Source organism: Anomaloglossus baeobatrachus, chromosome 4 (assembly GCF_048569485.1).
Source record: "Anomaloglossus baeobatrachus isolate aAnoBae1 chromosome 4, aAnoBae1.hap1, whole genome shotgun sequence".
In the NCBI taxonomy this organism is placed as follows: Eukaryota; Metazoa; Chordata; class Amphibia; order Anura; family Aromobatidae; genus Anomaloglossus; species Anomaloglossus baeobatrachus.
The window spans coordinates 373,734,178-373,761,921 of NC_134356.1; the positions used below are offsets into that span (position 1 = coordinate 373,734,178).

The window sequence follows — 27,744 nt, forward strand, 5'->3', positions numbered from 1 at the left end:
TTGTGTGTTCAGTCGTGATGAAAGAAGGTGGATTGAAAAACAGAACAGAGCGGCCCGAGCACAAAGGAAAAAAGAGGAAATGAATAGGATTAGAACATTAGTTGGTATGTATCATTTCAGTGTTGACCTGAAACATGCAGCACTAGGAGGAGCTTCTTGCACACGAGTTTAACCCGCTAGGATTGACTTTTATATTGGCTTTATAAATCTGTATGCAGTTAGCGCTCCATAGCGATCAAGAGGGGTTATAGAATATAGAGAAAATGTGTATAAAGTATGCTATCAATTGATCTATATCCGATTGCTGAGAAATACCATAAATTACTGATTAGTGTAGACCCCCACCCCAATTTCTTGCTGCAATAGTTCTAAGATTCCAAGTCCACTTAGATTTGTTAAGCACTGTTCCTGACATTTCTTTGAATTTCTTGGCTGTATTTTTAACTCCTAAAACAAATGAATACAGGGTGCCAACTCCTTCTCCACCTCTTCTAGACTCACTGCTGGTTAGACAGGGAACTTGGGGCATGCCTATCCTGGAGACACATGTGTGGCCTACAATTAGCAATATACAGTAGATGAATATGTAGTGTGCTACCACTGTAAATGCCAAATATAGTAATCAAGAAAAAGCAATGCCTATGGATACAAATATAATTTTATTTCACACAATGTTACTCCAAGATTAAAAACAATTAGAACTATAGTATCTCCATCAGCATAAGGTATAATAAACCAATATACATATCGTATAAGCCAAGTTTTTCAGCCTATTTTTTTTTTATGCTGAAAATGCCCCTCCTCGGCTTCTACTCGAGTGAGATTCCCCAAAAAAATTATTCTCACCTGTCCTCCATTCCTACGGTGTCCTCTTACCTGTTTCTTGCGGACCGCATGTACATAGACCCCTGCATGATCGCGTCTGGTGCATGGGGCTGATACTGCCATCTACCGTCATCACTTTACTGCAGTTGAATGATTTGCGGCGCCGTAAAGCATTCAACTGCAGTAAAGCGTTGACTGCAGCGGCGGCCCCGCACACCGGATGCGATCATGCAGTGGTCTATGTGCCTGTGGTCCGCAAGAAGCACCCCTTGATGATCGTGTCCAATTCACGAGTCTGCCGCTGTTGTCATCACTTTAATGCAGTTGAATGCTTTGCGGTGCCACAAACCATTCAACTGAAGTAAAGCGAGGACGGCAGCACTGTGCACCGGACGAGATCAGCAAGGGATCTGTTTGCCTGCGGTCAGCAAGAAGCAGGTAAGAGGACACTGCAGGAATGGAGGACAGGTGAAAATAATTTCTTCATCGTTCCTTATGGGAGATCCAGACCATGGGTGTATAGCTTCTGCCTCCGGAGGGGACACAAAGTACTACACTAAAAAGTGTAGCTCCTCCCTCCGAGCATATACACCCCCTGGATAACCAATTATAGCCAGTTCAATGCTTTGTGTTCAGGAGGCACACATCCACACATGCATTCTCATCTGATTTTGATTTTTGGAAAAGAGTTTGAAGAAAAGCGGGTCCAATCCTGGACTCCCGGCATGTCCCTTCTCACCCCACTGTGTCGGCGGTGTTGTTAAGGTTGATTTCAGGGCTGGAGCCCTTCATGCCGTGCTCCTTCACCATCCCCTAGGGCTCTGGCTTGAAGTGGGAGCCAGCACGGTTCTTCCTGCCTTGCAGGAGACCGGTCTCCATCCGCAGCCCCTTTTGGATCCTGCCGGACGGAGCACTCATCCCTCAGGGACCTGGCCCTGCGTCTCACAAGCTAAGTATATGAGACGTGGTTATTGAGGGGTCCCTTGTACTTTATTGTTGGGGAGAGTGTGCTGTGTAACTATGCTGACATTTCCGGCCGGTTCTCTGGTTTTCACCGGAGAACCGCGCCGATGGTGCCTGCTAGCCGGCCGCATTGTTAAATTTAGGCCCCGGCTTCGCCTGAGGCCTACTTTCGTTTTCACTGCCCCTGCATGCCAATCATGCAGAGGGACAGTGCGGCTCCGCCCAGCGGCTGTTCAGCACAGGGAAGGGACACTCCTCTCTGAGGAAAGATTCCCTCCCCTGTATACCTCCTTTGCCCTCCAGTTCCCGCTCTTAGAGTTGGCCCCGCCCCCTCTCCTTGCTCCGGCGCAATTTTATCAGCGTTCTCACACTGATCGGAGCTGGCTGCAGCATCTCTCTGGGGGTCCGGCCTGTGGGATCTGGAGGGCACACAAAACGGTCTGGTAAGCCACAACCTCCGGTTGTGGACCTGCTTATATACTCTCTGGGGGCCATTCTAGCTCAGAACCCCCACTGCAGCAGCATGTCTCACACAAGGAGCAAGGCTGTACTCTATATGCACTGCATGTAAGCTCGTACTGCCTGAACCGAGCACATATCCACATTGTGATGCCTGCTCTAACATGGTGGTGCCTCAGCCTGAGGTCTCATCCCCAGTGGTCCCTCCGGCTGCTCCGGCTCCAGTGGCTGAACCCCCGGCTTGGGTAGAATCCTTCTCTAAGTCTATCTCCCAGTCCTTTGCTGACTCCATGGGACAGCTGTCCCGGACTCTGCTGAGCATGCATCAGCCCCCTTCACAGGGTGCCCCTGCTGCTACGGCTCGCTCAGCAGAGCTCGCAGAGGATTCTTCATCTGGTCCCAGACCCCGTCCTCCTAAAAGGAGACGCAGGGGCTCCTCTCCTTCCTCGTCCCGCGGCTCTGATTCACGAGCTGAATTGCAGGACGAGGAGGATGCTTTTACTGTGGGCTCGGACGCTACCTCCATGTGCCCCATTGATCTCACCGAGGGTGATGCAGATGTTAGTGATTTGATTGCGTCCATTAATTCTGTACTGGACCTCAATCCACCAGTATCAGAGGAACAACCCTCTCTGGTAGAAAAACACCAGTTTACCTCACCTAAGAGACCAAGGAGTGTGTTCTTTAACCACTCCAGTTTTCAGGCCACTGTGACCAAGCCCAGGGCCTGTCCTGACAAACGCTTCCCAAAGCGTAGTTCTGATGACCGTTTTCCCTTTCCACCAGAGGTGGTCAAGGAGTGGGCTTATTCACCAAAGGTAGACCCTCCGGTGTCTAGAATCTCAGCCCGGACAGTTGTATCTGTGGCTGATGGCACCTCACTTAAGGATTCCACTGACCGCCAGGTTGACCTTCTGGCCAAATCTGTATATGAAGCGGCAGGGGCCTCGTTCTCCCCATCTTTTGCAGCAGTGTGGGCTCTTAAAGCCGTCTCTGCTTCTCTGGAGGAGATGCATTCCCTCACCAGGGACTCTATGCCCGAAATGGTTGCCTTAACTTCCCAGGCTTCAGCCTTTTCATCCTATGCCATGTCTGCCATTCTGGAGGCTTCTCACCGCACGGCGGTGGCTTCGGCTAATTCCCTCGCTATCCGCAGGATCTTGTGGCTTCGAGAGTGGAAAGCAGACGCTTCTTCCAAGAAGTACCTTGCTGGGCTCCCATTTGCTGGGCCCCGGCTGTTCGGCGAACAACTGGATGAAATTATTAAGGAGGCTACTGGCGGGAAGAGTACTTCCTTGCCACAAACTAAAACCAGGAAACCTGTCCAAGGCAGGAACCAGTCGAGGTTTCGTTCCTTTTGTTCCTCTAACTGGTCATCCTCTAAGCCCTCAGCCTCGTCCACTAACTCAGCCAAGGACCGAAAACCCAGCTGGCGCACGAGGCCGCGTCCTCAGAAGGCCGCAGGAGCCGCTGCCACTAAGGCAGCCTCCTCTTGACTATCTGGCCGTGCCAGCAACGTCCTTGGTCGGTGGCAGGCTCTCCCACTTTGGCGACGTGTGGTTTCAACACGTCTCCGATCAATGGGTGCGGGATATAATCTCCCACGGCTACAGGATAGAATTCTCTTCCAGCCCGCCAAACAGATTTTTTCTGTCTACTCCCCCCTGCTCCAAGGCCGCCGCCTTCTCTCAGGCCGTGGCATCCTTGCAGGCCAACGGAGTAATTGTACCGTTTCCCGCCCGGGAACGGTTCAGAGGTTTCTACTCAAACCTCTTCCCAGTCCCCAAGAAGGACGGTTCCTTCCGGCCCATCCTGGATCTCAAGCTTCTCAACAAGCATGTTCAGGTGCGGCACTTTCGCATGGAATCTCTGCGATCAGTCATTGCCTCAATGACCCAAGGAGATTTTCTAGCATCCATCGACATCAGAGATGCTTATTTGCATGTGCCAATTGCAGTTTCACACCAGCGTTGGCTACGTTTTGCAATCGGAGAGGAACATTTCCAATTCGTGGCTCTCCCCTTCGGGTTAGCCACGGCCCCTCGAGTATTCACCAAAGTCATGGCAGCAGTGGTTGCGGTTCTGCACCTCCAGGGGTTGGCAGTGATTCCTTACCTGGACGACCTTCTGGTCAAGGCTTCATCCAGTGCAGACTGTCAGCGGAGTGTCTCGCTCACTCTCGCCACTCTAGTCCAGTTCGGGTGGCTTGTCAATCTACCCAAGTCCACTCTGACTCCGACCCAGAGTCTTACGTACCTGGGGATGCAGTTCGAGACTTTGCCGGCACTTGTAAAGCTGCCCTTAGTCAAACAGCAGTCCCTTCATCTGGCGGTGCGCTCTTTGCTGAGGTCTCGCCGTCACTCCATCAGGCACCTAATGCAGGTGCTGGGTCAGATGGTGGCGTCAATGGAAGCGGTTCCCTTTGCCCAGTTCCATCTGCGTCCTCTGCAGCTGGACATTCTCCGCTGTTGGGACAAGCGGACTTACTCCTTGCACAGGTTGGTAGCTCTGTCGCCACAGACCAGGGGCTCCCTTCAGTGGTGGCTTCGGCCCCTCTCTCTGTCTCAGGGACGCTCCTTCCTGGCCCCGTCCTGGGTGATCCTCACCACGGACGCCAGTCTAACCGGCTGGGGAGCAGTATATCTCCACCACAGAGCGCAGGGCACTTGGACTCCGTCCGAATCAGCCCTCTCGATCAATGTGCTGGAAATCAGAGCTGTGCTTTTAGCTCTCTTAGCCTTTCACCATCTGTTGGCGGGCAAGCACATTCGAGTCCAGTCAGACAACGCGACTGCGGTTGCCTACATCAATCACCAGGGCAGGACACGCAGCCGCCTGGCAATGTTGGAGGTTCAACGCATCCTTCAGTGGACGGAGGACTCCAAGTCCACCATATCCGCAGTCCACATCCCAGGCGTGGAAAACTGGGAGGCAGATTATCTCAGCCGCCAAACCGTGGACAGCGGCGAGTGGGCTTTGCATCCGGCAGTGTTTCGGACAATCTGCCGCAAGTGGGGCACTCCGGAAGTGGATCTAATGGCATCCCGGCACAACAACAAGGTTCCGGTTTACGTGGCTCGCTCCCACGATCCCCAGGCCATTGCAGCGGACGCGCTGGTTCAGGATTGGTCCCAGTTTCGTCTGTCTTACGTGTTTCCCCCTCTAGCTCTCTTGCCCAGAGTCCTGCGCAAGATCAGAATGGAGGGCCGTCGGGTCATCCTCATTGCTCCAGACTGGCCCAGGCGAGCTTGGTACCCAGACCTGCTCCATCTGTCCGTAGAGGTGCCGTGGCATCTTCCGGACCGTCCAGACCTTCTCTCACAAGGTCCGTTTTTCCGCCAGAATTCTGCGGCTCTCAGATTGACGGCGTGGCTTTTGAGTCCTGGATCTTGACGACTTCTGGTATCCCTCCTGAAGTCATTTCCACTATGACTCGGGCCCGTAAGTCTTCCTCGGCCAAAATCTATCACAGGACTTGGAAGATTTTCCTGTCCTGGTGTCGCTCTTCCGGCCATGCTCCTTGGCCTTTTTCTCTGCCGACCCTCCTGTCCTTTCTACAGACCGGTCTGCAGCCTAGGACTATCCCTCAATTCCCTCAAGGGACAGGTCTCGGCTCTGTCAGTATTGTTCCAGCGGCGTATCGCCCGGCTGGCTCAGGTGCGCACCTTCATGCAGGGCGCATCTCAAATCATTCCGCCTTACCTGCGGCCTTTGGATCCCTGGGACCTTAATCTGGTCCTCACGGCCTTGCAGAAACCCCCTTTTGAGCCACTTAGGGAGGTTTCTTTGTCCCGTCTTTCACAGAAAGTGGTCTTTCTAGTGGCCATAACTTCCCTCAGGAGAGTCTCTGATTTGGCTGCTCTCTCTTCGGAGTCACCTTTTTTGGTTTTTCATCAAGACAAGGTGGTTCTCCGTCCAACTCCGGACTTTCTTCCTAAGGTGGTATCTCCTTTCCACCTTAACCAGGATATTTCCCTGCCTTCCTTTTGTCCGGCTCCTGTTCATCGCTTTGAAAAAGCGTTGCATACTCTGGATCTGGTGCGGGCGCTCCGGATCTATGTGTCTCGCACCGCTGCTCTTAGGCGGTGCACCTCTCTTTTTGTGCTGACCTCAGGTCGGCGTAAGGGCCTCTCGGCTTCTAAGCCGACCCTAGCTCGTTGGATTAGGTCGGCCATTTCCGATGCCTACCAGAGTACTCAGGTGCCTCCCCCGCCGGGGATCAAGGCACACTCGACCAGAGCTGTCGGAGCCTCTTGGGCTTTCAGGCACCAGGCTACGGCTCAGCAGGTCTGTCAGGCTGCCACTTGGACTAGTCTGCACACCTTTTCAAAGCATTACCAAGTGCATGCTCATGCTTCGGCAGATGCGAGCTTGGGCAGACGCATCCTTCAGGCGGCTGTCGCCCATTTGTGAAGTTAGGTTTCGCCTACTTCTCAGTTTTCTGTTTATTCCCACCCATGGACTGCTTTGAGACGTCCCATGGTCTGGGTCTCCCATAAGAAACGATGAAGAAAAAGAGAATTTTGTTTACTTACCGTAAATTCTTTTTCTTATAGTTCCGTAATGGGAGACCCAGCACCCTCCCTGTTGCCTGTTGGCAGTTTTCTTGTTCCGTGTGTTTTCACCGGCTGTTTTTGTAGACAGAGTCTCCGGTTTTTCCGGTTCTTGCTCTATTTCTACTTGTGGGTGGCTGTCTTCCTTCAGCTTTTGCACTAAACTGGCTATAATTGGTTATCCAGGGGGTGTATATGCTCGGAGGGAGGAGCTACACTTTTTAGTGTAGTACTTTGTGTGTCCTCCGGAGGCAGAAGCTATACACCCATGGTCTGGGTCTCCCATTACGGAACTATAAGAAAAAGAATTTACGGTAAGTAAACAAAATTCTCTTTTTTGTGTGTATGTGAACAATGGCATAATAGGGGACAAGAAGGGGTGCGGAATGAGGAAATCACTAAACGATGGGCACATTACTACAGGACACAAGGATGTGCACATTACATTTTATTGGTATCTATTTTTATTTTCTTCATCGTTCCTTATGGGAGACCCAGACCATGGGTGTATAGCTTCTGCCTCTGGAGGACACACAAAGTACTACACTAAAAAGTGTAGCTCCTCCCTCCTAGCATATACACCCCCTGGATAACCAAATATAGCCAGTTCAATGCTTTGTGTTCAGGAGGATCACACATGCATTCTCATCTGATTTTTGATTTTAAAGAGTTGGAAGAAAAGCGGGTCCAAGCTGGACCCCCGGCATGTCCCTTCTCACCCCACTGTGTCGGCGGTGCTGTTAAGGTTGATTTCAAGGCTGGAGCCTTTACATGCCGCGCTCCTTCACCATCCCTCGTGCTCTGGCTTGAAGTGGGAGCCAGCACGGTTCTCACTGCTTTGCAGGAGACCGGTCTCCATCCGCAGCCCTCTCAGGACCCTGCCGGACGGAGCACTCATCCCTCAGGGACCTGGCCCTGCGTCTCTCAAGCTAAGTATTTGAGACGTTATTGCAGGGGGTCCCTTGCATTTTTTTATTGTTGGGGAGAGTGTGTTAGTTATTTTGGTGACATTTCTGGCCGGTTCTCTGGTTTTCCCGAGAACTGCGCCGAGGGTGCCTGCTCGCCGGCCGCATTGTAAAATCTAGTCCCCGGCTTCAGCTGCGGCCTACGTTCGGTTTCACTGCCCCTGCATGTCAGTCATGCAGAGGGACAGTGCGGCGCCGCCCACCGGCCGTTCAGCAGAGGGGAGGACACTCCTCTCTGAAGAGATGTTTCCCTCCCCTGTATATCCCCTTGGGTTCCCGCTCTTGGACTAGGCCCCGCCCCCCCTCCTCACTCCGGCGCCATTTTATCAGCGTTCTCACACTGATCGGCGCTGGCTGCTGCATCTCTGCAACCTGTCTGGGGGTCTGAGCTGTGGGATCCGGAGGGCACACAAATCGGTCTGGTAAGCCACAACCTCTGGTTGTGGACTTTATTATACACTCTCTGGGGGTCATTCTGAAGGAGTGTGTTCTTACTGCAGAGCACCCACCTCAGCAGCATGTCTCACACTAGGAGCAAGGCTGCAAGGCTGTACTCTATATGCACTGCATGTAAGCTCGTACTGCCTGAACCGAGCACATATCCTCATTGTGATACCTGCTCTAACATGGTGGTGCCTCAGCCTGGAGTCTCCCCAGTGGTCCCTCAGGCTGCTCCGGCCCCGGTGACTGAACCCCCGGCTTGGGTAGAATTGTTTACTAAGTCTATCTCCCAGTCCTTTGCTGACTCCATGGGAGAGCTGTCCCGGACTCTGCTGAGCATGCATCAGCCCCCTTCACAGGGTGCCCCTGCTGCTTCAGCTCATTCTCCAGAGCTCACAGAGGATTCTTCATCTGCTCCCAGACCCCGTCCTCCTAAAAGGAAACGCAGGGACCCCTCTCCTTCCTCGTCCCGCGGCTCCGATTCACGAGCCGATTCGCAGGACGAGGAGGATGTCTTTACTGGGGGCTCGGACGCTACCTCTATGTGCCCCATTGATCTGACTGAGGGGGATGCAGATGTTAGTGATTTGATTGCGTCCATTAATACTGTACTGGACCTCAATCCGCCAGTATCAGAGGAGCAACCCTCTCTGGCAGAAAAGCACCAGTTTACTTTGCCTAAGAGACCAAGGAGTGTGTTCTTTAACCACTCCAGTTTTCAGGCCGCTGTGACCAAGCCCAGAGCCTGTCCTGACAAACGCTTTCCTAAGCGTGGTTCTGATGACCGTTTTCCTTTTCCACCAGAGGTGGTCAAGGAGTGGGCTCTCTCACCAAAGGTGGACCCTCCGGTGTCTAGACTCTCAGCCCGGACAGTTGTATCTGTGGCTGATGGCACCTCACTCAAGGATCCCACTGACCGCCAGGTTGACCTCCTGGCCAAGTCTGTCTATGAGGCGACATGAGCCTCGTTCTCCCCATCTTTTCCAGCAGTGTGGGCTCTCAAAGCCATCTCTGCTTCTCTGGAGGAGATGCATACCCTCACTAGGGACTCTATGCCTGAATTGGTTGCTTTAACTTCCCAGGCTTCAGCCTACGCCATGTCTGCCATGCTGGAGGCCTCTCACCGCACTGCGGTGGCCTCCGCCAATTCCCTCGCTATCCGCAGGATCTTGTGGCTTCGTGAGTGGAAGGCGGATGCTTCCTCAAAGAAGTACCTTGCTGGGCTCCCATTTGCTGGGTCCAGGCTGTTCGGTGAACAGCTGGATGAAATTATTAAGGAGGCTACTGGCGGGAAGAGTACTTCCTTGCCACAAACTAAAACCAGGAAACCTGTCCAGGGCAGGAACCAGTCGAGCTTTCGTTCCTTTCGTTCCTCTAACTGGTCATCCTCTAAGCCCTCGGCCTCGTCCACTAACTCGGCCAAGGACCAGAAGCCCACCTGGCGCAAGAAGCCGCGTCCACAAGGGTCCGCAGGAGCTGCTGTCACCAAGGCAGCCTCCTCTTGACTATCTGGCCGAGCCAGCAACATCCTTGGTCGGTCGCAGGCTCTCCCACTTTGGCGACGTGTGGTTTCAACACGTCTCCGACCAGTGGGTGCGGGATATCATCTCCCACGGCTACAGGATAGAGTTCTCTTCCAGCCCGCCAAACAGATTTTTTCTGTCAACTCCCCCCTGCTCCAAGGCCGCCGCCTTCTCTCAGGCCGTGGCATCCTTGCAGGCCAACGGAGTAATTGTACCGGTTCCCGCCAGGGAACGGTTCAGAGGTTTCTATTCAAATCTCTTCCTAGTCCCCAAAAAGGACGGTTCCTTCCGGCCCATCCTGGATCTCAAGCTTCTCAACAAGCATGTTCAGGTGCGGCATTTTCGCATGGAATCTCTGCGATCAGTCATTGCCTCAATGACCCAAGGGGATTTCCTGGCATCCATTGACATCAGAGATGCCTATCTGCATGTGCCTATTGCAGTTTCGCACCAGCGTTGGCTACGTTTTGCAATCGGAGAGGAACATTTCCAATTCGTGGCTCTCCCCTTTGGGTTAGCCACGGCCCCTCGAGTATTCACCAAGGTCATGGCAGCAGTGGTTGCGGTCCTGCATCTCCAGGGGTTGGCAGTGATTCCTTACCTGGACGACCTTCTTGTCAAGGCTTCATCCAGCGCAGACTATCAGCGGAATGTCTCGCTCACTCTCGCCACTCTTGTTCAATTCGGGTGGCTTGTCAATCTGCCCAAGTCCACTCTGACCCCGACCCAAGAACTCGCGTACCTAGGGATGCAATTCGAAACTCTGCCGGCACTTGTCAAGCTGCCCTTAGTCAAACAGCAGTCCCTCCATCTGGTGGTGCGCTCTCTGTTGAGGCCCCGCCGTCATTCCATCAGGCACCTTATGCAGGTGCTGGGTCAGATGGTGGCGTCAATGGAAGCGGTTCCCTTTGCCCAGTTCCATCTGCGTCCTCTGCAGCTGGACATTCTCCGCTGTTGGGACAAGCGGATTTCTTCCTTGCACAGGTTGGTGGCTCTGTCGCCACAAGCCAGGAGCTCTCTTCAGTGGTGGCTTCGGCCTCTCTCTCGGTCTCAGGGACGCTCCTTCCTGACCCTGTCCTGGGTGATCCTCACCACGGATGCCAGTCCTTCCGGCTGGGGAGCAGTATTTCTCCACCACCGAGCACAGGGCATTTGGACTCCGTCCGAATCAGTCCTCTCGATCAATGTGCTGGAAATCAGAGCTGTGCTCCTAGCTCTCGTAGCCTTTCACCACCTGTTGGCGGGCAAGCACATTCGAGTCCAGTCAGACAACGCGACAGCAGTTGCCTACATCAATCACCAGGGTGGGACTCGCAGCCGCCTGGCAATGTTGGAGGTTCAACGCATCCTTCAGTGGACGGAGGACTCCAAGTCCACCATATCCGCAGTCTATATCCCAGGCGTGGAAAACTGGGAGGCAGATTATCTCAGCCGTCAAACCGTGGACAGCGGCGAGTGGGCTCTGCATCAGGCAGTGTTCCGGTCGATCTGCCGCAAGTGGAGCACTCCAGAAGTGGAGCTAATGGCATCCCGGCACAACAACAAGGTCCCGGTTTACGTGGCTCGCTCCCACGATCCTCAGGCCTTTGCAGCGGACGCGCTGGTTCAGGATTGGTCCCAGTTTCGTCTGGCTTACGTGTTTCCCCCTCTAGCTCTCTTGATTAGAGTCCTGCGCAAGATCAGAATGGAGGGCCGTCGGGTCATTCTCATCGCCCCAGACTGGCCCAGGCGGGCTTGGTACCCAGACCTGCTCCGTCTGTTCGTAGAGGTGCCGTGGCATCTCCCGGACTGCCCAGACCTTCTCTCTCAAGGTCCGTTTTTCCGCCAGAATTCTGCGGCTCTCAGATTGACGGCGTGGCTCTTGAGTCCTGGATCCTGACGGCTTCCGGCATTCCTCCCGAAGTCATCTCCACTATGACTCGGGTTCGGAAGTCTTCCTCGGCAAAAATTTACCACAGGACATGGAGAATTTTCCTGTCCTGGTGTCGTTCTTCCGGCCATGCTCCTTGGCCTTTTTCCTTGCCAACCATCCTGTCCTTTCTACAGTCCGGTCTGCAGCTAGGACTATCCCTCAATTCCCTTAAGGGACAGGTCTCTGCTCTGTCAGTGTTCTTTCAGCGGCGTATCGCCCGACTGGCTCAGGTGCGCACCTTCATGCAGGGCGCATCTCACATCATTCCACCTTACCGGCGGCCTTTGGATCCCTGGGATCTTAATCTGGTCCTCACGGCCTTACAGAAACCCCCCTTTGAGCCTCTTAGGGAAGTTTCTTTGTTTCGACTTTCACAGAAAGTCGTCTTTCTGGTGGCCATAACTTCTCTCAGGAGAGTCTCTGACTTGGCCGCGCTCTCTTCGGAGTCACCTTTTTTGTTTTTTCACCAAGACAAGGTAGTTCTCCGTCCGACTCCGGACTTTCTTCCTAAGGTGGTCTCTCCTTTCCACCTTAACCAGGACATTTCATTGCCTTCCTTTGTCCGGCCCGTGTTCATCGCTTTGAGAAAGCGTTGCATACTTTAGATCTGGTGCGGGCGCTCCGGATCTATGTGTCACGCACCGCTGCTCTTAGGCGGTGCACCTCTCTTTTTGTGCTGACCACAGGTCAGCGCAAGGGTCTCTCGGCTTCTAAACCGACCCTAGCTCGTTGGATTAGGTCGGCCATTTCCGATGCCTACCAGAGTACTCAGGTGCCTTCCCCGCCGGGGATCAAGGCGCACTCGACCAGAGCTGTCGGTGCCTCTTGGGCTTTCAGGCACCAGGCTACGGCTCAGCAGGTTTGTCAGGCTGCCACTTGGTCTAGTCTGCACACCTTTTCAAAGCACTACCAAGTGCATGCTCATGCTTCGGCAGATGCGAGCTTGGGCAGACGCATCCTTCAGGCTGCTGTCGCCCATTTGTGAAGTTAGGTTTTGCCTACTTCTCAGTTTTCTGTTTATTCCCACCCATGGACTGCTTTGAGACGTCCCATGGTCTGGGTCTCCCATAAGGAACGATGAAGAAAAAGAGAATTTTGTTTACTTACCGTAAATTTTTTTCTTATAGTTCCGACATGGGAGACCCAGCACCCTCCCTGTTGCCTGTTGGCAGTTTTCTTGTTCCGTGTGTTTTCACCGGCTGTTGTTGTAGACAGAGGTGCCGGTTGTTCCGGGTTTTGCTCTATCTCTACTTGTGGGTGGATGTCCTCCTTCAGCTTTTGCACTAAACTGGCTATATTTGGTTATCCAGGGGGTGTATATGCTAGGGGGAGGAGCTACACTTTTTAGTGTAGTACTTTGTGTGTCCTCCGGAGGCAGAAGCTATACACCCATGGTCTGGGTCTCCCAATACGGAACTATAAGAAAAAGAATTTACGGTAAGTAAACAAAATTCTCTTTTTTTACATTTACCAGTAGCTGCTGCATTTCCCACCCTTAGGCTTATACTCAACTCAATTAGTTTTCCCAGTTGTTTGTAGTAGAATTTGGGTCCTCGGCTTATACTTGGGTTGGCTTATACTCAAGTATATACGGTATATAAAATATTAGGCACAGGAATAATAAATGGCTCAAAATTACATTAATAACTTAATACAGTCAGGTATGGTTCTATGCAGTAATATAATCCAAGCTCATAGTCTGGATGTCCCAAAATAAACTGATCTCCTTAATACAAATCATGTGACCAGACAGAGCCACAGGTACACACCAGCAGACATACCCTAAAATAAGTAGGTAACATAATAATGCACTAAAAATGATGAAAATGTGTGTAAGATGCAGAAAAATATAATGGATATCAAAGTGAAATATAAATATATGCATACTTAGAAAGTACTAAGGGATACTAATGAGGTTAGCCATCAAAAAAGTCCTTACAAGCATAGCCTATATTAAGAGGCTGTCAGAGTATTTAAAAAAGGATAAAGAATAAATTGAGTCAAAGTAACATCATCTGACAAACAGTATGTCAAATATAAATATAATAAATTGAGCCACTAGAGGCAAAGAATAAATTAAATATAAGTTGTGACTCTCAAAGAGGATTGTATTATAAGATCTAAAATCTTGAGTGTCGGCTGAAGACGTTAATGAGGGGCCAACCTCTGGGACGTGCTTCTTTTAGACAATTATAGCATATTCTTTGGGTATGCCACAGAAGTTTCTCAAGAGACAGCCCTTTTACCTAAAGTATAGAATCCCTTCAATGGGTAGTAAAAATGTCTATTTCTAGGTCATAAAAAGGTTTTGTTCTTTTTGTTTCTAGATAATGCATATAGCAGTGACCCCAGAATTAAGAAGTTCAAAGAGGAAGAAAAGGCTAGAAAAGAAGCAGAAAAGAAAGCCAAGGCAGATGCAAGGAGAAAAGAACAGGAAGAAAAAGAAAAGGTATGTGGCGTAACGTGAAACGTCGACAGGTAACAATACACTCTCCGTCCTACAATTCTCCAGTGGTTTAGCTGTTAGGGGTGGAAGTGTTTTTACTGAAATCAGCCCTCACAGCAGTAAAGTCTGCCCCCCAATGTTTTCATCAATCATGGTTAATTTTAACCCCTTCCTGGCAGGTTGATTTTTCCATTCTTGTACTTTCTTTGTCGCTCCATTGGGAGACCCAGACAATTGGGTGTATAGCTATTGCCTCTGGAGGCCACACAAAGTATTACACTTAAAAGTGTAAGGCCCCTCCCCTTCTGGCTATACACCCCCAGTGGGATCACTGGCTCACCAGTTTTGTGCTTTGTGCGAAGGAGGCAACACATCCACGCATAGCTCCACTTTTTAGTCAGCAGCAGCTGCTGACTATGTCGGATGGAAGAAAAGAGGACACATATAGTGTCCCCAGCATGCTCCCTTCTCACCCCACTGTATGTCGGAGGTGTTTGTAAGGTTGAGGTACCCATTGCGGGTACGGCGGCAGGAGCCCACATGCTGATTCCTTCCCCATCCCTTTTTACAGGGCTCTGGGTGAAGTGGGATTTACCGGTCTCCAGGCACTGAGACCGTGCTCCATCTACAGCCCCTGGAGAAGATGCTGGATGGAGCGGAGTACATCAGGGACATGGCCCTGCTTCCTCAAGGTACTCTGTGTCCCCGTGCATTTGGCGCTCACACCGCAGCATGCTGGGTGTTGTAGTGCGCCGGGGGACATCAGCGCTGCGGCGCCTGTGCCATAGCCTCATTCAGCTTAGCTGAAGCAGGCACACTTATGGGACTCGGCCGCGCCGGCCGCTGGGACTGCGGCACGGCTGGCACTTGTAGTGCGCCGGGGACTTCAGCGCGGCCTGCGCTTTTACGGCGGCCGCGCTGATAACTACAGTCCCCGGCTTTTGCGGCCTGCTTCCGTTCGTTCCCGCCCCCAGACCTGCCAGTCAGGAGAGGGGCGGGACGCTGCCCACGTCTAGGACTCGGGCGCGCCGGCCGCTGGAACAGCGGCGCGGCTGGCACTTGTAGTGCGCCGGGGACTTCAGCGCGGCCCGCGCTTTTACGGCGGCCGCGCTGATAACTCGAGTCCCCGGCTTTTGCGGCCTGCTTTAGTTCGTTCCCGCCCCCAGACCTGCCAGTCAGGAGAGGGGCGGGACGCTGGCCACTTCTAGGGCGGTCGCGCCGGCCGCTGGGACTGCGGCGCGGCTGGCACTTGTGGTGCGCCGGGGACTTCAGCGCGGCCCGCGCTTTTACGGCGGCCGCGCTGTTAACTCGAGTCCCCGGCTTCTGGGCCTAGTCTCCCTTCGTTACCGCCCACAGCCCTGACAGTCAGGGTAGGGGCGTGACGCTGCATAGAGCAGAGCTGAGAGCTGGAGTATGTTTTGCATACTCCACCCCTCTCACTGTGTGCACTGTGAATCCGGATTCCCGCACTTTCTCAGGCACGCCCACGGCTTCCTTCTCTACAAGGACACCGGCAGCCATTAGTGTCAGTTTCTGTACGATACAGAGACAAGTGTGGAAGACCCTGGCATTCTGATAGTCACACAATCGCTGTAACAGGCGTTAAGCAGCACCTGTGGTGCTAACCCCACTAGTGCAGAAGTGCACTTATAGATATGCTTGTACTATATACATTGCACTGTTTGGTCGCAAGTTGTATATACCCTCCTGGATTATGCGGAGGAGTTATCAGCATATTCTCTGTGTAAAACAAAGGTGCAGAACCACATGTTTTTCTATACAGCTGGTACAGCATGTACGGCTATACGGCCGGCAGGTACATAGACTCCCATTGTATGCACTAATGGCCAGGGGATGAGGACGGTGTCTGCAGTATTTACTGACAGTTTTTCTGAGACTATGGCTATGATACTAGAAGCCTAGCAGTCCGGACATGTCTCTCACAATATGGGCACTGTTGAATCATTGATCCATGGCCCCCCTCAGTGTGAATAACTAACAGCTCCGGGAATGTCACACGCATCCCAGAGTCACGGCTCTGCACGGACGTCAGTCCCAGACAGCCTAAGTGGGCTCGCTATGAGCGGCCTCGGTTTCATCAGGGTCCTAACAGAAGGACTCGCTGTGTAATGAGGCGGAAGTAGCGGCTCAGGATTCTGATCCTGAGACCGCTCTCAATCTGGATACACCTGATTGTGACGCCATAGTAAATAATCTTATAGCGTCCATCTATAGAATGTGGGTTATTTCTCACAACTCCTCCAGTGGAGGAGTCAGCTTCACGTATTTTTCTGGACCACTCTGCCTTCAGAGAGGCAGTCCAGGAACACCACGCTTATCCAGATATGCGCTTCTCCAAACGGCTTAGGATACACGCTATCCCTGTCCCCTGACTTGGTCAAGGACTGGACCCAATGTCCCGAGCGGCATCCTCCAATCTCCAGGCTTGTAGCTAGATCCATAGTTGCAGTGGGAGATGGAACTGCAAACTCAAAGATGCCACTGACAGACAGATGGATCTCTGGTCGAAAGCCATCTATGAGACTGTCGGCGCACCGTTGGCTCCGGCATTCTCTCCCTTGGGGCACTCCAAGCTATTTCAGCTTGTCTTACACAGATTGACACGGTTACACGTACATCTGTGCCGCAGGTGGCATCCTTAACCTCTCAAATGTCTGCATTTGTTTCTTACGCGATTCAGGTTGTCCTGGACTCTGCGAACCGTGCGGCGGTAGCCTCCGCTACTCCGTGTTTTTAAGCAGAGCCTGGTCTGCTCGTTAAGTGAATGGAAGGCAGATTCTGCTTCCAAAAAAGGTTGCCTAACCAGTTGCCTTTTTCTGCTGACCGACTGTTTGGTGAGCGTTGGATGTAACCATCAAACAGTCCAGGGGTAAGGATTCATCCTTTCCTCAGCCCGGACACAACAAACCCCAACAGAGCAAGAGCCAAGGCGGCTTCCTCATGACTTGCGGCCTCGGTCGGTAGCAGGCTCTCCCGCCTTGGCGATATTTAGCTGCCATAGGTCAATGACCATTGAGTGTGAGACATTCTGTCTCACGGGTACAGGATAGAGCTCACTTCTCGTCCTCCAACTCGATTCTTCAGAATTTCTCCACCTCCCGGCCGGGCCGCTGCTCTTCTGCAAACAGGGTGCACTCTATAGGCAGAAAGAGTGATGACCCCCGTTCCTCTTCAGGAACAAGGTCACGGTTTTTACCCCAAATTCTTTGCGGTACCTATAACAACGGGCCGTTCCGTCCCGTTCTGGATCTAAAAATGCTCAGCAAGCTCGTGGACACCAGGCGGTTCCGGATGGAATCCCTCCGCCATGTCATCGCCTCAAGGTCCCAAGGATATTTCCTAGCATCATTAGGCATCAAGGATGCTTATCCACACGTGCCGATTGATCCAGAGCACTAGCGTTTCTACGCTTCGTTATAGGAGACGAACACCCTCTGTTCGTAGCTCTACCTTCCGGCTAGCGACAGTCCAACTGGTCTTCGCCAAGGTCAGGGCAGCAGTAGTCACAGTCCTGCACTCTCAGGGTCACTCTGTGGTCCCGTATTTAGACGATCTACTTGTCAAGGCACTCTCTTAGGAAACATGCCAACACTGCCCGAACGTTGCGCTGGAGACTCTCTAGAGTTTTGGGTGGATCATCAACTTTTTAAAGTCAGATCCGACCCCGACCCTATCGATAACATATCTAGGCATAGAGTTTCTTACTCTCTCAGCGATAGTGAAGCTGCCGCTAGACAAACAGCATTCACTACGGGCTGCAAGCTCTTCTTTAAGAACCAGTCGCACACATTGACACGCCTCATGCACTTCCTACGTAAGATGGTAGCAATGGAGGCAGTTCCTTTCGCGCAGTTTTACTGCGTCCACTACAATGGGACATTCTCCGCCAATGGGACGAGGAGTCGACGTCCCTCAACAGAGTCGTCGTTCTTCTCAGGCGGCCAAGGAATCTCTACGGTGGTGGCTTCTTCTCACCTCTTGGTCAAAAAGAAGGTCCTTCCTATCCCCGTCCTGGGCGATAGTTACGACAGACGCGAGTCTATCAGGGTGGGGAGCAGTTTTTCTCCACTACAGCGCTCAGGGTACGTGGACTCAGCAAGAGTCCACTCTTCAGATCAATGTTCTTGAACACAGAGCAGTGTATCTTGCCCTACAATCCTTCCAACAGCGGCTGGAAAGCAAGCATATCCGACTTCAGTCGGACAGCTCCACAGCGGTGGCATACATCAACCACCAAGGAAGAACGCGCAACCGGCAAGCCTTCCAGGAAGTCCGGCAGGTTCTGATGTGGGTGGAAGACACGGCATCCACCATATCCACAATTCACATCCCAAGTGTGGAAACTAGGAAGCTGACTTCCTAAGTCGCTGAGGTGTGGCCGAAAGAGTATGGTCTCCTCACCCGGACGGGTTTCAGGAGATCTGGCGCCGCTGACAGAGGCCGGACGTCGATCTAATGGCGTCACGGCACAACAACAATGTGCCAGCTTCATGGCACGGTTTCACAATCATCGAGCTCTGGCGGCAAACGCCTTAGTTCAGCATTGGTCGCAGTTCCAGCTACCTTAGGTGCCACCTCTGGCATTGTTGCCCAGAGTACTGCGCTAGATCAAGACCGACTGCGGCCGCGCCATCCTCGTCGCTACAAATTGGCCGAGGATGTTGTGGTACTCGGTTCTGTGGTGCCTCACGGTAGGCTAACCGGGGGCACTACCAGACCAATCAGACTGGCTGTCTCAAGGGCCATTCTTCCATTTGGATTCTACGGCCCTCAACCGGATGGTGTGGCATTGAGTCCTGGAACCTAGTGTCGTCAGGATTACCTCAGGACGTGGTTGCCACCATGAGACAGGCTAGCATACCAACGTCCGCCAAGATTGACCACAGGACGTGGAAGATGTTCTTATCTCGGTGCTCGGCGCAGGGTGTTTCTCCCTGGCCGGTTGCATCGTCTATGTTTCCTTCCTTCCTGCAATCTAGGTAGGAAAATGGGTTGTCGCTCAGTTCCCTTTAGGGACAAGTCTCAGCGCTATCTGTATTTTTTCAGAAACGACGACTTCCTCAGGTACGCACGTTCCTACGGGGAGTTTGTCTTCTCAGCACTCCGTACAAGCGGCCGTTAGAGCCCTGAGATCTGAACAAGGTTCTAATTGCTCTCCAGATGCCGCCTTTCGAGCCTTTGAAGGATGTCTCCCTTCCCGTTTTTCACGGGAAGTGGCCTTCTAGTAACGGTCTCGTCTCTTAGGAGAGTTTCCGAGCTAGCAACGCTCTCATACAAACTCCCTTCCTGGTCCTTCACCAGGACAGGGTAGTTCTGCGTCCGGTTCCGGAATTTCTCCCTAAGGTGGTATCCCATTTTCATATCAATCAGGATATCACCTCACCTTCTTTGTGTCCTCGTCCAGTCCATCAATTTCAGAAAGATTTGCATCTGTTGGTTCTGGTGAGAGCACTCAGGTTCTACTTCCCGCATGGCGCTCCTGCGCCACCCGGATGCACTCTTTGTCCTTGTCGCTGGTCGGCGTAAACAGTCGCAAGCTTCCAGATCCACCCTTGCTCGGGGGCTCGAGGAACCAATTCTTGAAACCTACAGTTCTACTGGGCTTCTGGTTCTCTCAAGGCCGAAGGCCCATTCTACCAGAGCCGTGGGTGCATCCTGGGCATTACGGCACCAGGCTACGGCTCAGCAGGTGTGTCAGGCACCCACCTGGTCGAGTCTACTTACTTTTACCAAGCATTATCAGATGCATACCTACGCTTCGGCAGACGCCAGCCTAGGTAGATAAGTCATTCAGGCGGCGGTTGGCCACCTGTAGGAGAGGGCCGTTTGACGGCCCTATCATGAGGTATTCTTTTACCCACCCAGGGATTGCTTTTGGACATCCCAATTGTCTGGGTCTCCCAATGGAGCGACAAAGAAGAAGGGAATTTTGTTTACTTACCGTAAATTCCTTTTCTTCTAGCTCCAATTGGGAGACCCAGCACCCGCCCTGTTTTCTCGGGGTTTTTCGGTTTTTTCGGGTACACATGTTGTTCATGTGGTATGGTTCAGTTCTCCGATGTTTCCTCGGATTGAATTGGTCTTTAAACCAGTTATTGGCTTTCCTCCTTCTTGCTTTGGCACTAAAACTGGTGAGCCAGTGATCCCACTGGGGGTGTATAGCCAGAAGGGGAGGGGCCTTACACTTTTAAGTGTAATACTTTGTGTGGCCTCCAGAGGCAATAGCTATACACCCAATTGTCTGGGTCTCCCAATTGGAGCTAGAAGAAAAGGAATTTACGGTAAGTAAACAAAATTCCCTTCTTTTTGTTTTTTCTCCTCCACTTCTTGCAAAAGCCATAAAGTTTTATTATTTTTACTTTGAAATAGTTGCATGAAGACTTTTTTTTTGTTGTAATAATCAGATGTACTGGAACGCGGGGAAACAATGCAAATGTGAAATTGCGGGGAAAAAAAAGCAATTCCGCCATAGTTTTTTTTGGGTTTTATTATTTGGTAAAATTGACCTGGCAATATGAATCCTCAGCTCAGTACGATTATGGTGATGCCAAACATGTATATTAGTTATATATTTATTACGTACTGAAAAACAATTCAGAAGTTGATGGGCAAAAAAAACAAACAATTTCACTGCAAATACCATGTGATTTTTTTTTTTTTTTATTTTATTGCTTAACCCCTTAACGACCGCGGGCCGTAAAATTACGTCCTAAATGACATAATCTTACTGCCCGCGGTCCTCCGGCGGCAGCATGCCGCGATCGGCACACATCTCAGCTGATTTTCACAGCTGAGATGTGTGCCTGCTAGGCACGAGCAGAATCGTTATCTGCTCGTGCCGATTAACCCCTTATATGGGGCTGTCAATACATGACAGCGCCATTATAAGCGCAATCGCGGTAAAGTTTTACTTACCGCCGAAACCGGAAGTCACGTGACGCGATCACGTGACTCCCGATAGTTGTCATGGTAGTACAGGGTCATGTGATGACTCCTGTACTACACATGAATTGGTTTCACTTTCGCTGTGCCCGGGGCACAGCAAAAGAGAAAGACAGCGTATCTGCTGTTTACAGCCTTCCAGCTGTGATCAGCAGATACTGCAGAGCGATCGGAATGCTGATCGCAATAGCCCCCTAGGGGGACTAGTAAAATAAAAAAAAAAAGTAAAAAAATAAGTTTTAAAAAATTAAAAAAAAACAAAAAAACCTAAAAGTTCAAATCACCCCCCATTCGCCCCATTGAAAATTAAAGGGTTAAAAAAATAAAAAATATACACACATTTGGTATCTCCGCGTTCAGAAACGCCTGATCTATCAAAATATAAAATCAATTAATCTGATCAGTAAACGGCGTAGCGGCAAAAAAATTCCAAACGCCAAAACGACGTTTTTTTGTCGCCACAACCTTTGCGCAAAATGCAATAAGAGGCGATCAAAACGTAGCATCTGCGCAAAAATGGTACCGTTAAAAACGTCAGCTCGAGACGCAAAAAATAAGCCGTCATTGAGCCTAAGATCCCGAAAAATGAGAACGCTACGGGTCACGGAATATGGTATAAAACGTGCGCCACTTTTTTCGGACAAACTTCCGATTTTTTTCTAACCCCTTATATAAAAGTAAACCTATACATGTTTGGTGTCTACGAACTCGCACTGACCTGAGGCATCACACCCACACATCAGTTTTACCATATAGTGAACACAGTGAATAAAATATCTCAAAAACCATAGTGCTATCGCACTTTTTTTGCAATTTTTCAGCATTTGGAATTTTTTTTGCCATTTTCTAGTACACAATATGGTAAAACTGATGGTTTCATTTAAAAGTACAGCTCGTTCCGCAAAAAATGAGCCCTCACATGACCATATTGACTGAAAAATAAAAAAGTTACGTCTCTCAGAAAAAGAATGGCGAAAAAAAAAAACGGAAAGCGAAAAATCGGCCGGTCGTGAAAGGGTTAATTTATTATTTTTGTATACTATTTTTAAAAACAATACTTATTTTTGCTTTATTTTCTAAACAATTTAGGGTACTTGAAGCTGCAATCATCTGATTGCTTCTACCGTAGTACAAACAATGAGACAATCACATGTTTAAGTCCCCTAAGGCAGTGTTCCCCAACTCCAGTCCTCAAGGCCCACCAACAGTGCAGGTTTTTGGGATTTCCTTAGTATTGCACAGGTGATAATGTAATTACCTGCCCAGGTGCTGGTTCCAACAGCAGTGCAATGCTAAGGAGATCCTGAAAACATGCACTGTTGGTGGGCCTTGAGGACTGGAGTTGGGGAACCCTGCCCTAAGGGGACTAGAATATACCAATATCACAGTACTACTGTGTAGCAAAAAATCCTTGTCTAATATGTACCCCAGTCACGGCTGGCTTTCATAGGAGTACGGTCATGACAAGTACAGGGGTCTTGAGCAGACCCCTAACTTTTATGGCAACCCATCAGCATATTGTGGGGGTGCCGACGGGCTGTTAGAAGGGCTGCCCTTTTGGACCGCAAGCTGTAAATACTGTTCTCACAGATTAACGGCCATGTAAGGAGGGGGTTAACACAGTAGCTCATTGGCACTGATTTTCCTTTGGTGCTCCTGTCCATATACTAGATAGGAATTTAAATTGTGAGTTCTTTTAGTGACAAGGGGTGATGTTCATTGCTGTGAAAAATTCCCTTGCATGATGTCTGAGAGTTCTTCTAATTATAAAAAATGCGATGGTAGCATGAACTGGCTGGTTTTAGATATACCATTAGATGTCCCTAGTGAGCTACCCTGTTTAGACGTTGTATAGGGAATTGATGTATAAAAGGAAGCAATTAACCCATTAAAAAATAATTGAGATACTCCTTTAAAAATCCATTCATTTTTAAGAGTTATCTCTGTTAAGGATTAACTGAGGATCCACCACTTATTGTTAAATTGCAGCTACATACAGTGCCTACAAGTAGTATTCAACCCCCTGCAGATTTAGCAGGTTTACACATTCGGAATTAACTTGGCATTGTGACATTTGGACTGTAGATCAGCCTGGAAGTGTGAAATGCACTGCAGCAAAAAAGAATGTTATTTCTTTTTTTATTTTTTTTTTTTAAATTGTGAAAAGTTTATTCAGACGGTCATTTATTATTCAACCCCTCAAACCACAAGAATTCTGTTTTGGTTCCCCTAAAGTATTAAGAAGTATTTCAGGCACAAAGAACAATGAGCTTCACATGTTTGGATTAATTATCTCTTTTTCCAGCCTTTTCTGACTAATTAAGACTCTCCCCAAACTTGTGAACAGCACTCATACTTGGTCAACATGGGAATGACAAAGGAGCATTCCAAGGCCATCAGAGACAAGATCCTGGAGGGTCACAAGGCTGGCAAGGGGTACAAAACACTTTCCAAGGAGTTGGGCCTACCTGTCTCCACTGTTGAGAGCATCATCCGGAAGTGGAAGGCTTATGGAACTACTGTTAGCCTTCCACGGCCTGGACAGCCTTTGAAAGTTTCCACCCGTGCCGAGGCCAGGCTTGTCCGAAGAGTCAAGGCTAACCCAAGGACAACAAGGAAGGAGCTCCGGGAAGATCTCATGGCAGTGGGGACATTGGTTTCAGTCAATACCATAAGTAACATACTCCACCGCAATGGTCTCCGTTCCAGACGAGCCCGTAAGGTACCTTTTACTTTCAAAGCGTCATGTCAAGGCTCGGCTACAGTTTGCTCATGATCACTTGGAGGACTCTGAGACAGACTGGTTCAAGGTTCTCTGGTCTGATGAGACAAAGATCGAGATCTTTGGTGCCAACCACACACGTGATGTTTGGAGACTGGATGGCACTGCATACGACCCCAAGAATACCATCCCTACAGTCAAGCATGGTGGTGGCAGCATCATGCTGTGGGGCTGTTTCTCAGCCAAGGGGCCTGGCCATCTGGTCCGCATCCATGGGAAGATGGATAGCACGGCCGACCTGGAGATTTTGGCCAAGAACCTCCGCTCCTCCATCAAGGATCTTAAGATGGGTCGTCATTTCATCTTCCAACAAGACAACGACCCAAAGCACACAGCCAAGAAAACCAAGGCCTGGTTCAAGAGGGAAAAAAATCAAGGTGTTGCAGTGGCCTAGTCAGTCTCCTGACCTTACCCCAATTGAAAACTTGTGTAAGGAGCTCAAGATTAAAGTCCACATGAGACACCCAAAGAACCTAGATAACTTGGAGAAGATCTGCATGGAGGAGTGGGCCAAGAAAACTCCAGAGACCTGTGCCGCCCTGATCAGGTCTTATAAAAGATGATTATTAGCTGTAATTGCAAACAAGGGTTATTCCACAAAATATTAAACCTAGGGGTTGAATAATAATTGACCCACACTTTTATGTTGAAAATGTATTAAAATTCAACTGAGCAACATAACTTGTTGGTTTGTAAGATTTATGCATCTGTTAATAAATCCTGCTCTTGTTTGAAGTTTGCAGGCTCTAACTTATTTGCATCTTATCAAACCTGCTAAATCTGCAGGGGGTTGAATACTACTTGTTGGCACTGTATATAGCTAAATATATGATGTCATATTAAATTAGGCTGAGCTGTGTTGGTTGGAGACCATGCAGAAAACATGTCTATTTCTTACAGGTAAGGCAGGCAGAATTGGAAGCTGCTCGGTTAGCAAAGGAGAAGGAAGATGAAGAGGCTCGCCAGCAAGCGCTTGTCCTGAAAAAAGAAAAAGAGATACAGAAGAAAGCGATAAAGAAGGAACGTCAGCGGCTACGCACCACATGCAAGGTTGGTGTAAACCACTGGGGATGAGGAGTAATCAAGTCTGATATTTCATGTCTGAGTCTTGAACCAAAAGCCCAGTGGAATAAGGTGGAATAAGGTGTGCTAAATCTTAAATTCAGTGAATATGGATCTGATTTTCTTTGTCGCTCCATTGGGAGACCCAGACAATTGGGTGTATAGCTACTGCCTCCGGAGGCCACACAAAGTATTACACTTTAAAAAGTGTAACCCCTCCCTTCTGCCTATACACCCTCCCGTGCATCACGGGCCCATCAGTTTTATGCTTTGTGTTGAAGGAGGCTGACATTCACACAATGCTCCACATTTTAGTCAGCAGCAGCTGCTGATTATATCGGATGGAAGAAAAGAGGGCCCCTAACAGGGCCCCCGGCATGCTCCCTTCTCACCCCACTGAGTCGGCGGTGCTGTTAAGGTTGAGGTACACATTGCGGGTACACAGGCAGGAGCCACATGCCGTTTTCCTTCCCCATCCCTTAGGGGCTCTGGGTGAAGTGGGATCCTAACCGGTCATCCAGCCACTGGGACCGGGCTCCCTCCGCAGCCCCAGGGGGAATCTGCCGGACAGGAGACTGAGTATCGTCAGGGACATGGCCCTGCATCTACAGGTACTCTGTGTCCCCTTTGGGACGGTGCATGAAGCACCTTGGCCTCAGACGCTGCAGCGACTGCGGTGTGGTTTTTTTTGACCGGGACTACCGCGCCGACCGTGCCTGTTTGCCGGCCGCGGTTTTTACTTTAGTCCCCGGCTTTTGCGGCCTAGTATATTACACTCCCGCCCCTGGGCCTGCCAGTCAGGGGGAAGGGCGGGACGGTCGGTATGATGCCGACGGTGAGGGCTGGAGCACACTTCGCTGTCCTCTTCCCCCCTCACTGTTTACTATGGGGCGCAGATTCCCGCACTTTTGTGGTTCCGCCCTCGGCTCCCTCCTCCCCTCGGAATGCCGGCAGCCATTGTTATATGGCTCTCAGTATGATTCTGCCGGTGGAGAATCTCAGAATGTGCTCTGCAGCTAATGGGAGAGGGGGTTCCTAACCGGTCGCCATGCACTGGGACCGGGCTCCATCCGCAGCCCCTGGGGGATTCTGACGGACAGGAGACTGGACATCATCAGGGACAGAGCCCTGCAGCCATAAGGTACTCTGTGTCCCCTTTGGGGACGCTGTATGCAGCACCTGGGTTGCAAACGCCGCAGCGGTTGCTGTGTGGTTTGAGACCGGGACTACCGCGCCGACCGCGCCTGTTTGCCGGCCGCGTTTTTAACTTTAGTCCCCGGTTCTTGCGGCCTAGTACCATATACTCCCGTTCCCGGGCCTGCCAGTCAGGGGTAACGACGGGACGGCCGAATGGACGTCGGCAGTGAGGGCTGGAGCATACTTGGTATCCTCCTCCCCCCTCACTGTGCACTGTGGGGCACCAGTTTCCCAATCGGGTGCTGGCCACCTTGGGTGCCGAAGTGTGTATATATATATATATGTGTATATATATATATATATATATATATATATATATATATATATATATATATATATATATATATATATATATATATATATATATATATATATATATATATATATATATATATATATATATATATATATATATATATATATATATATATATATATAATATTCATATGGTATATGATTTCACTGTTCGGCAGCACTATTTGCTTTTGCCTTTATACCCTCGCTGATTACTAAGAGGTGACAACAGCAGGTCGTCCGCAAACAGTAAGGGTGCCAGGGCACAGGCTTTCTTTGCAACCTGTACCTCTTGTGCGGCTATATTGCCGGCAGGTTCCACCTATCATTGCAAATGCATGGCCCCTGGGGCACTCACTCAGCCGGAGCCTCCGGCACTGGTGGGACCCTCGGCTCAGGTGGTACCACTGGTTTCCACTGCACAGATGGCAGGGACAGAGTTTGCACGTTTGACTGAGCAACTCTCTGAGTCGCTTTCACATTCCATGGCCCAGTCTATGAACAGAGGGGCTGCTAAGATACTGGAAGCTTTGCAGTCCAGACCGGTAACACAGGGCCAGAACGCTGTGAGTTCATCGCTCCCAGGCCCCTCTGGGTCGGTACAACAAGGGGCTCCTGGGGTAACACCCAGATCCCACGGTGAGAACTCCGACACGGACCGCGGCCTCAGACAGGCTAACCGGGCTCGCTGGGAACCTTCCACGACTTCATCACGCTGTTCGGGGTCTCAGCTTGAGGACTCTCGGGAGAATGAAGCGGAGGTCGCAGCTCAGGGCTCTGAACCTGACGTTGCTCTCAATCTGGATACACCTGAAGGGGACGCCATAGTAAATGACCTTATAGCGTCCATCAACCAGGTGCTAGACCTCTCTTCCCCATCTTCTCCTATGGAGGAGTCGGCTTCACAGCGGGAGAAACACCAGTTTAGGTTTCCCAAATGTACACGGAGTGCGTTTTTTTTCGATCACTCTAACTCCAGAGAGGCTGTCCAGAAGCACAGAACTTTCCGGACAAGCGCTTTACTAAGCGCCTTAATGACACACGTTACCCTTTCACCCCCTGACGTAGTTAAGGGTTGGGCTCAGTGTCACAAGGTGGATCCTCCAGTCTCCAGACTGGCGGCTAGATCCGTAGTATTAGTGGCAGATGGTTCATCTCTCATGGATGCCACTGACAGGCAAATAAAGCTTATGATGAAATCCATCTATGACGCCATAGGCGCATCTTTTGCTCCGGCCTTCGCAGCCGTGAGGGCACTCCAAGCTATCTCAGCTTCTCTGGCTGAGATTAATGCGGTCGTCGGCCGCCCCAAACCGCATCCTCGGTCGGTGGCAGGCTCTCCCGCTTTTGCGACGCCTG

The 27,744-nt window shown here is 50.7% G+C and overlaps 1 protein-coding gene across 1 annotated transcript in view; it reads left to right on the plus strand.

Annotated features, from left to right (window-relative positions):
• DNAJC2 (DnaJ heat shock protein family (Hsp40) member C2) overlaps positions 1-27,744 on the plus strand; it is a 112,696-nt gene that overhangs the window by 38,218 nt on the left and 46,734 nt on the right. The window contains exons 8-10 of the mRNA XM_075345187.1: positions 13-104; positions 13,969-14,090; positions 24,733-24,882. Of these exons, the coding sequence (XP_075201302.1) occupies positions 13-104; positions 13,969-14,090; positions 24,733-24,882 (364 nt within the window). The remainder of the gene's footprint in view (positions 1-12; positions 105-13,968; positions 14,091-24,732; positions 24,883-27,744) is intronic.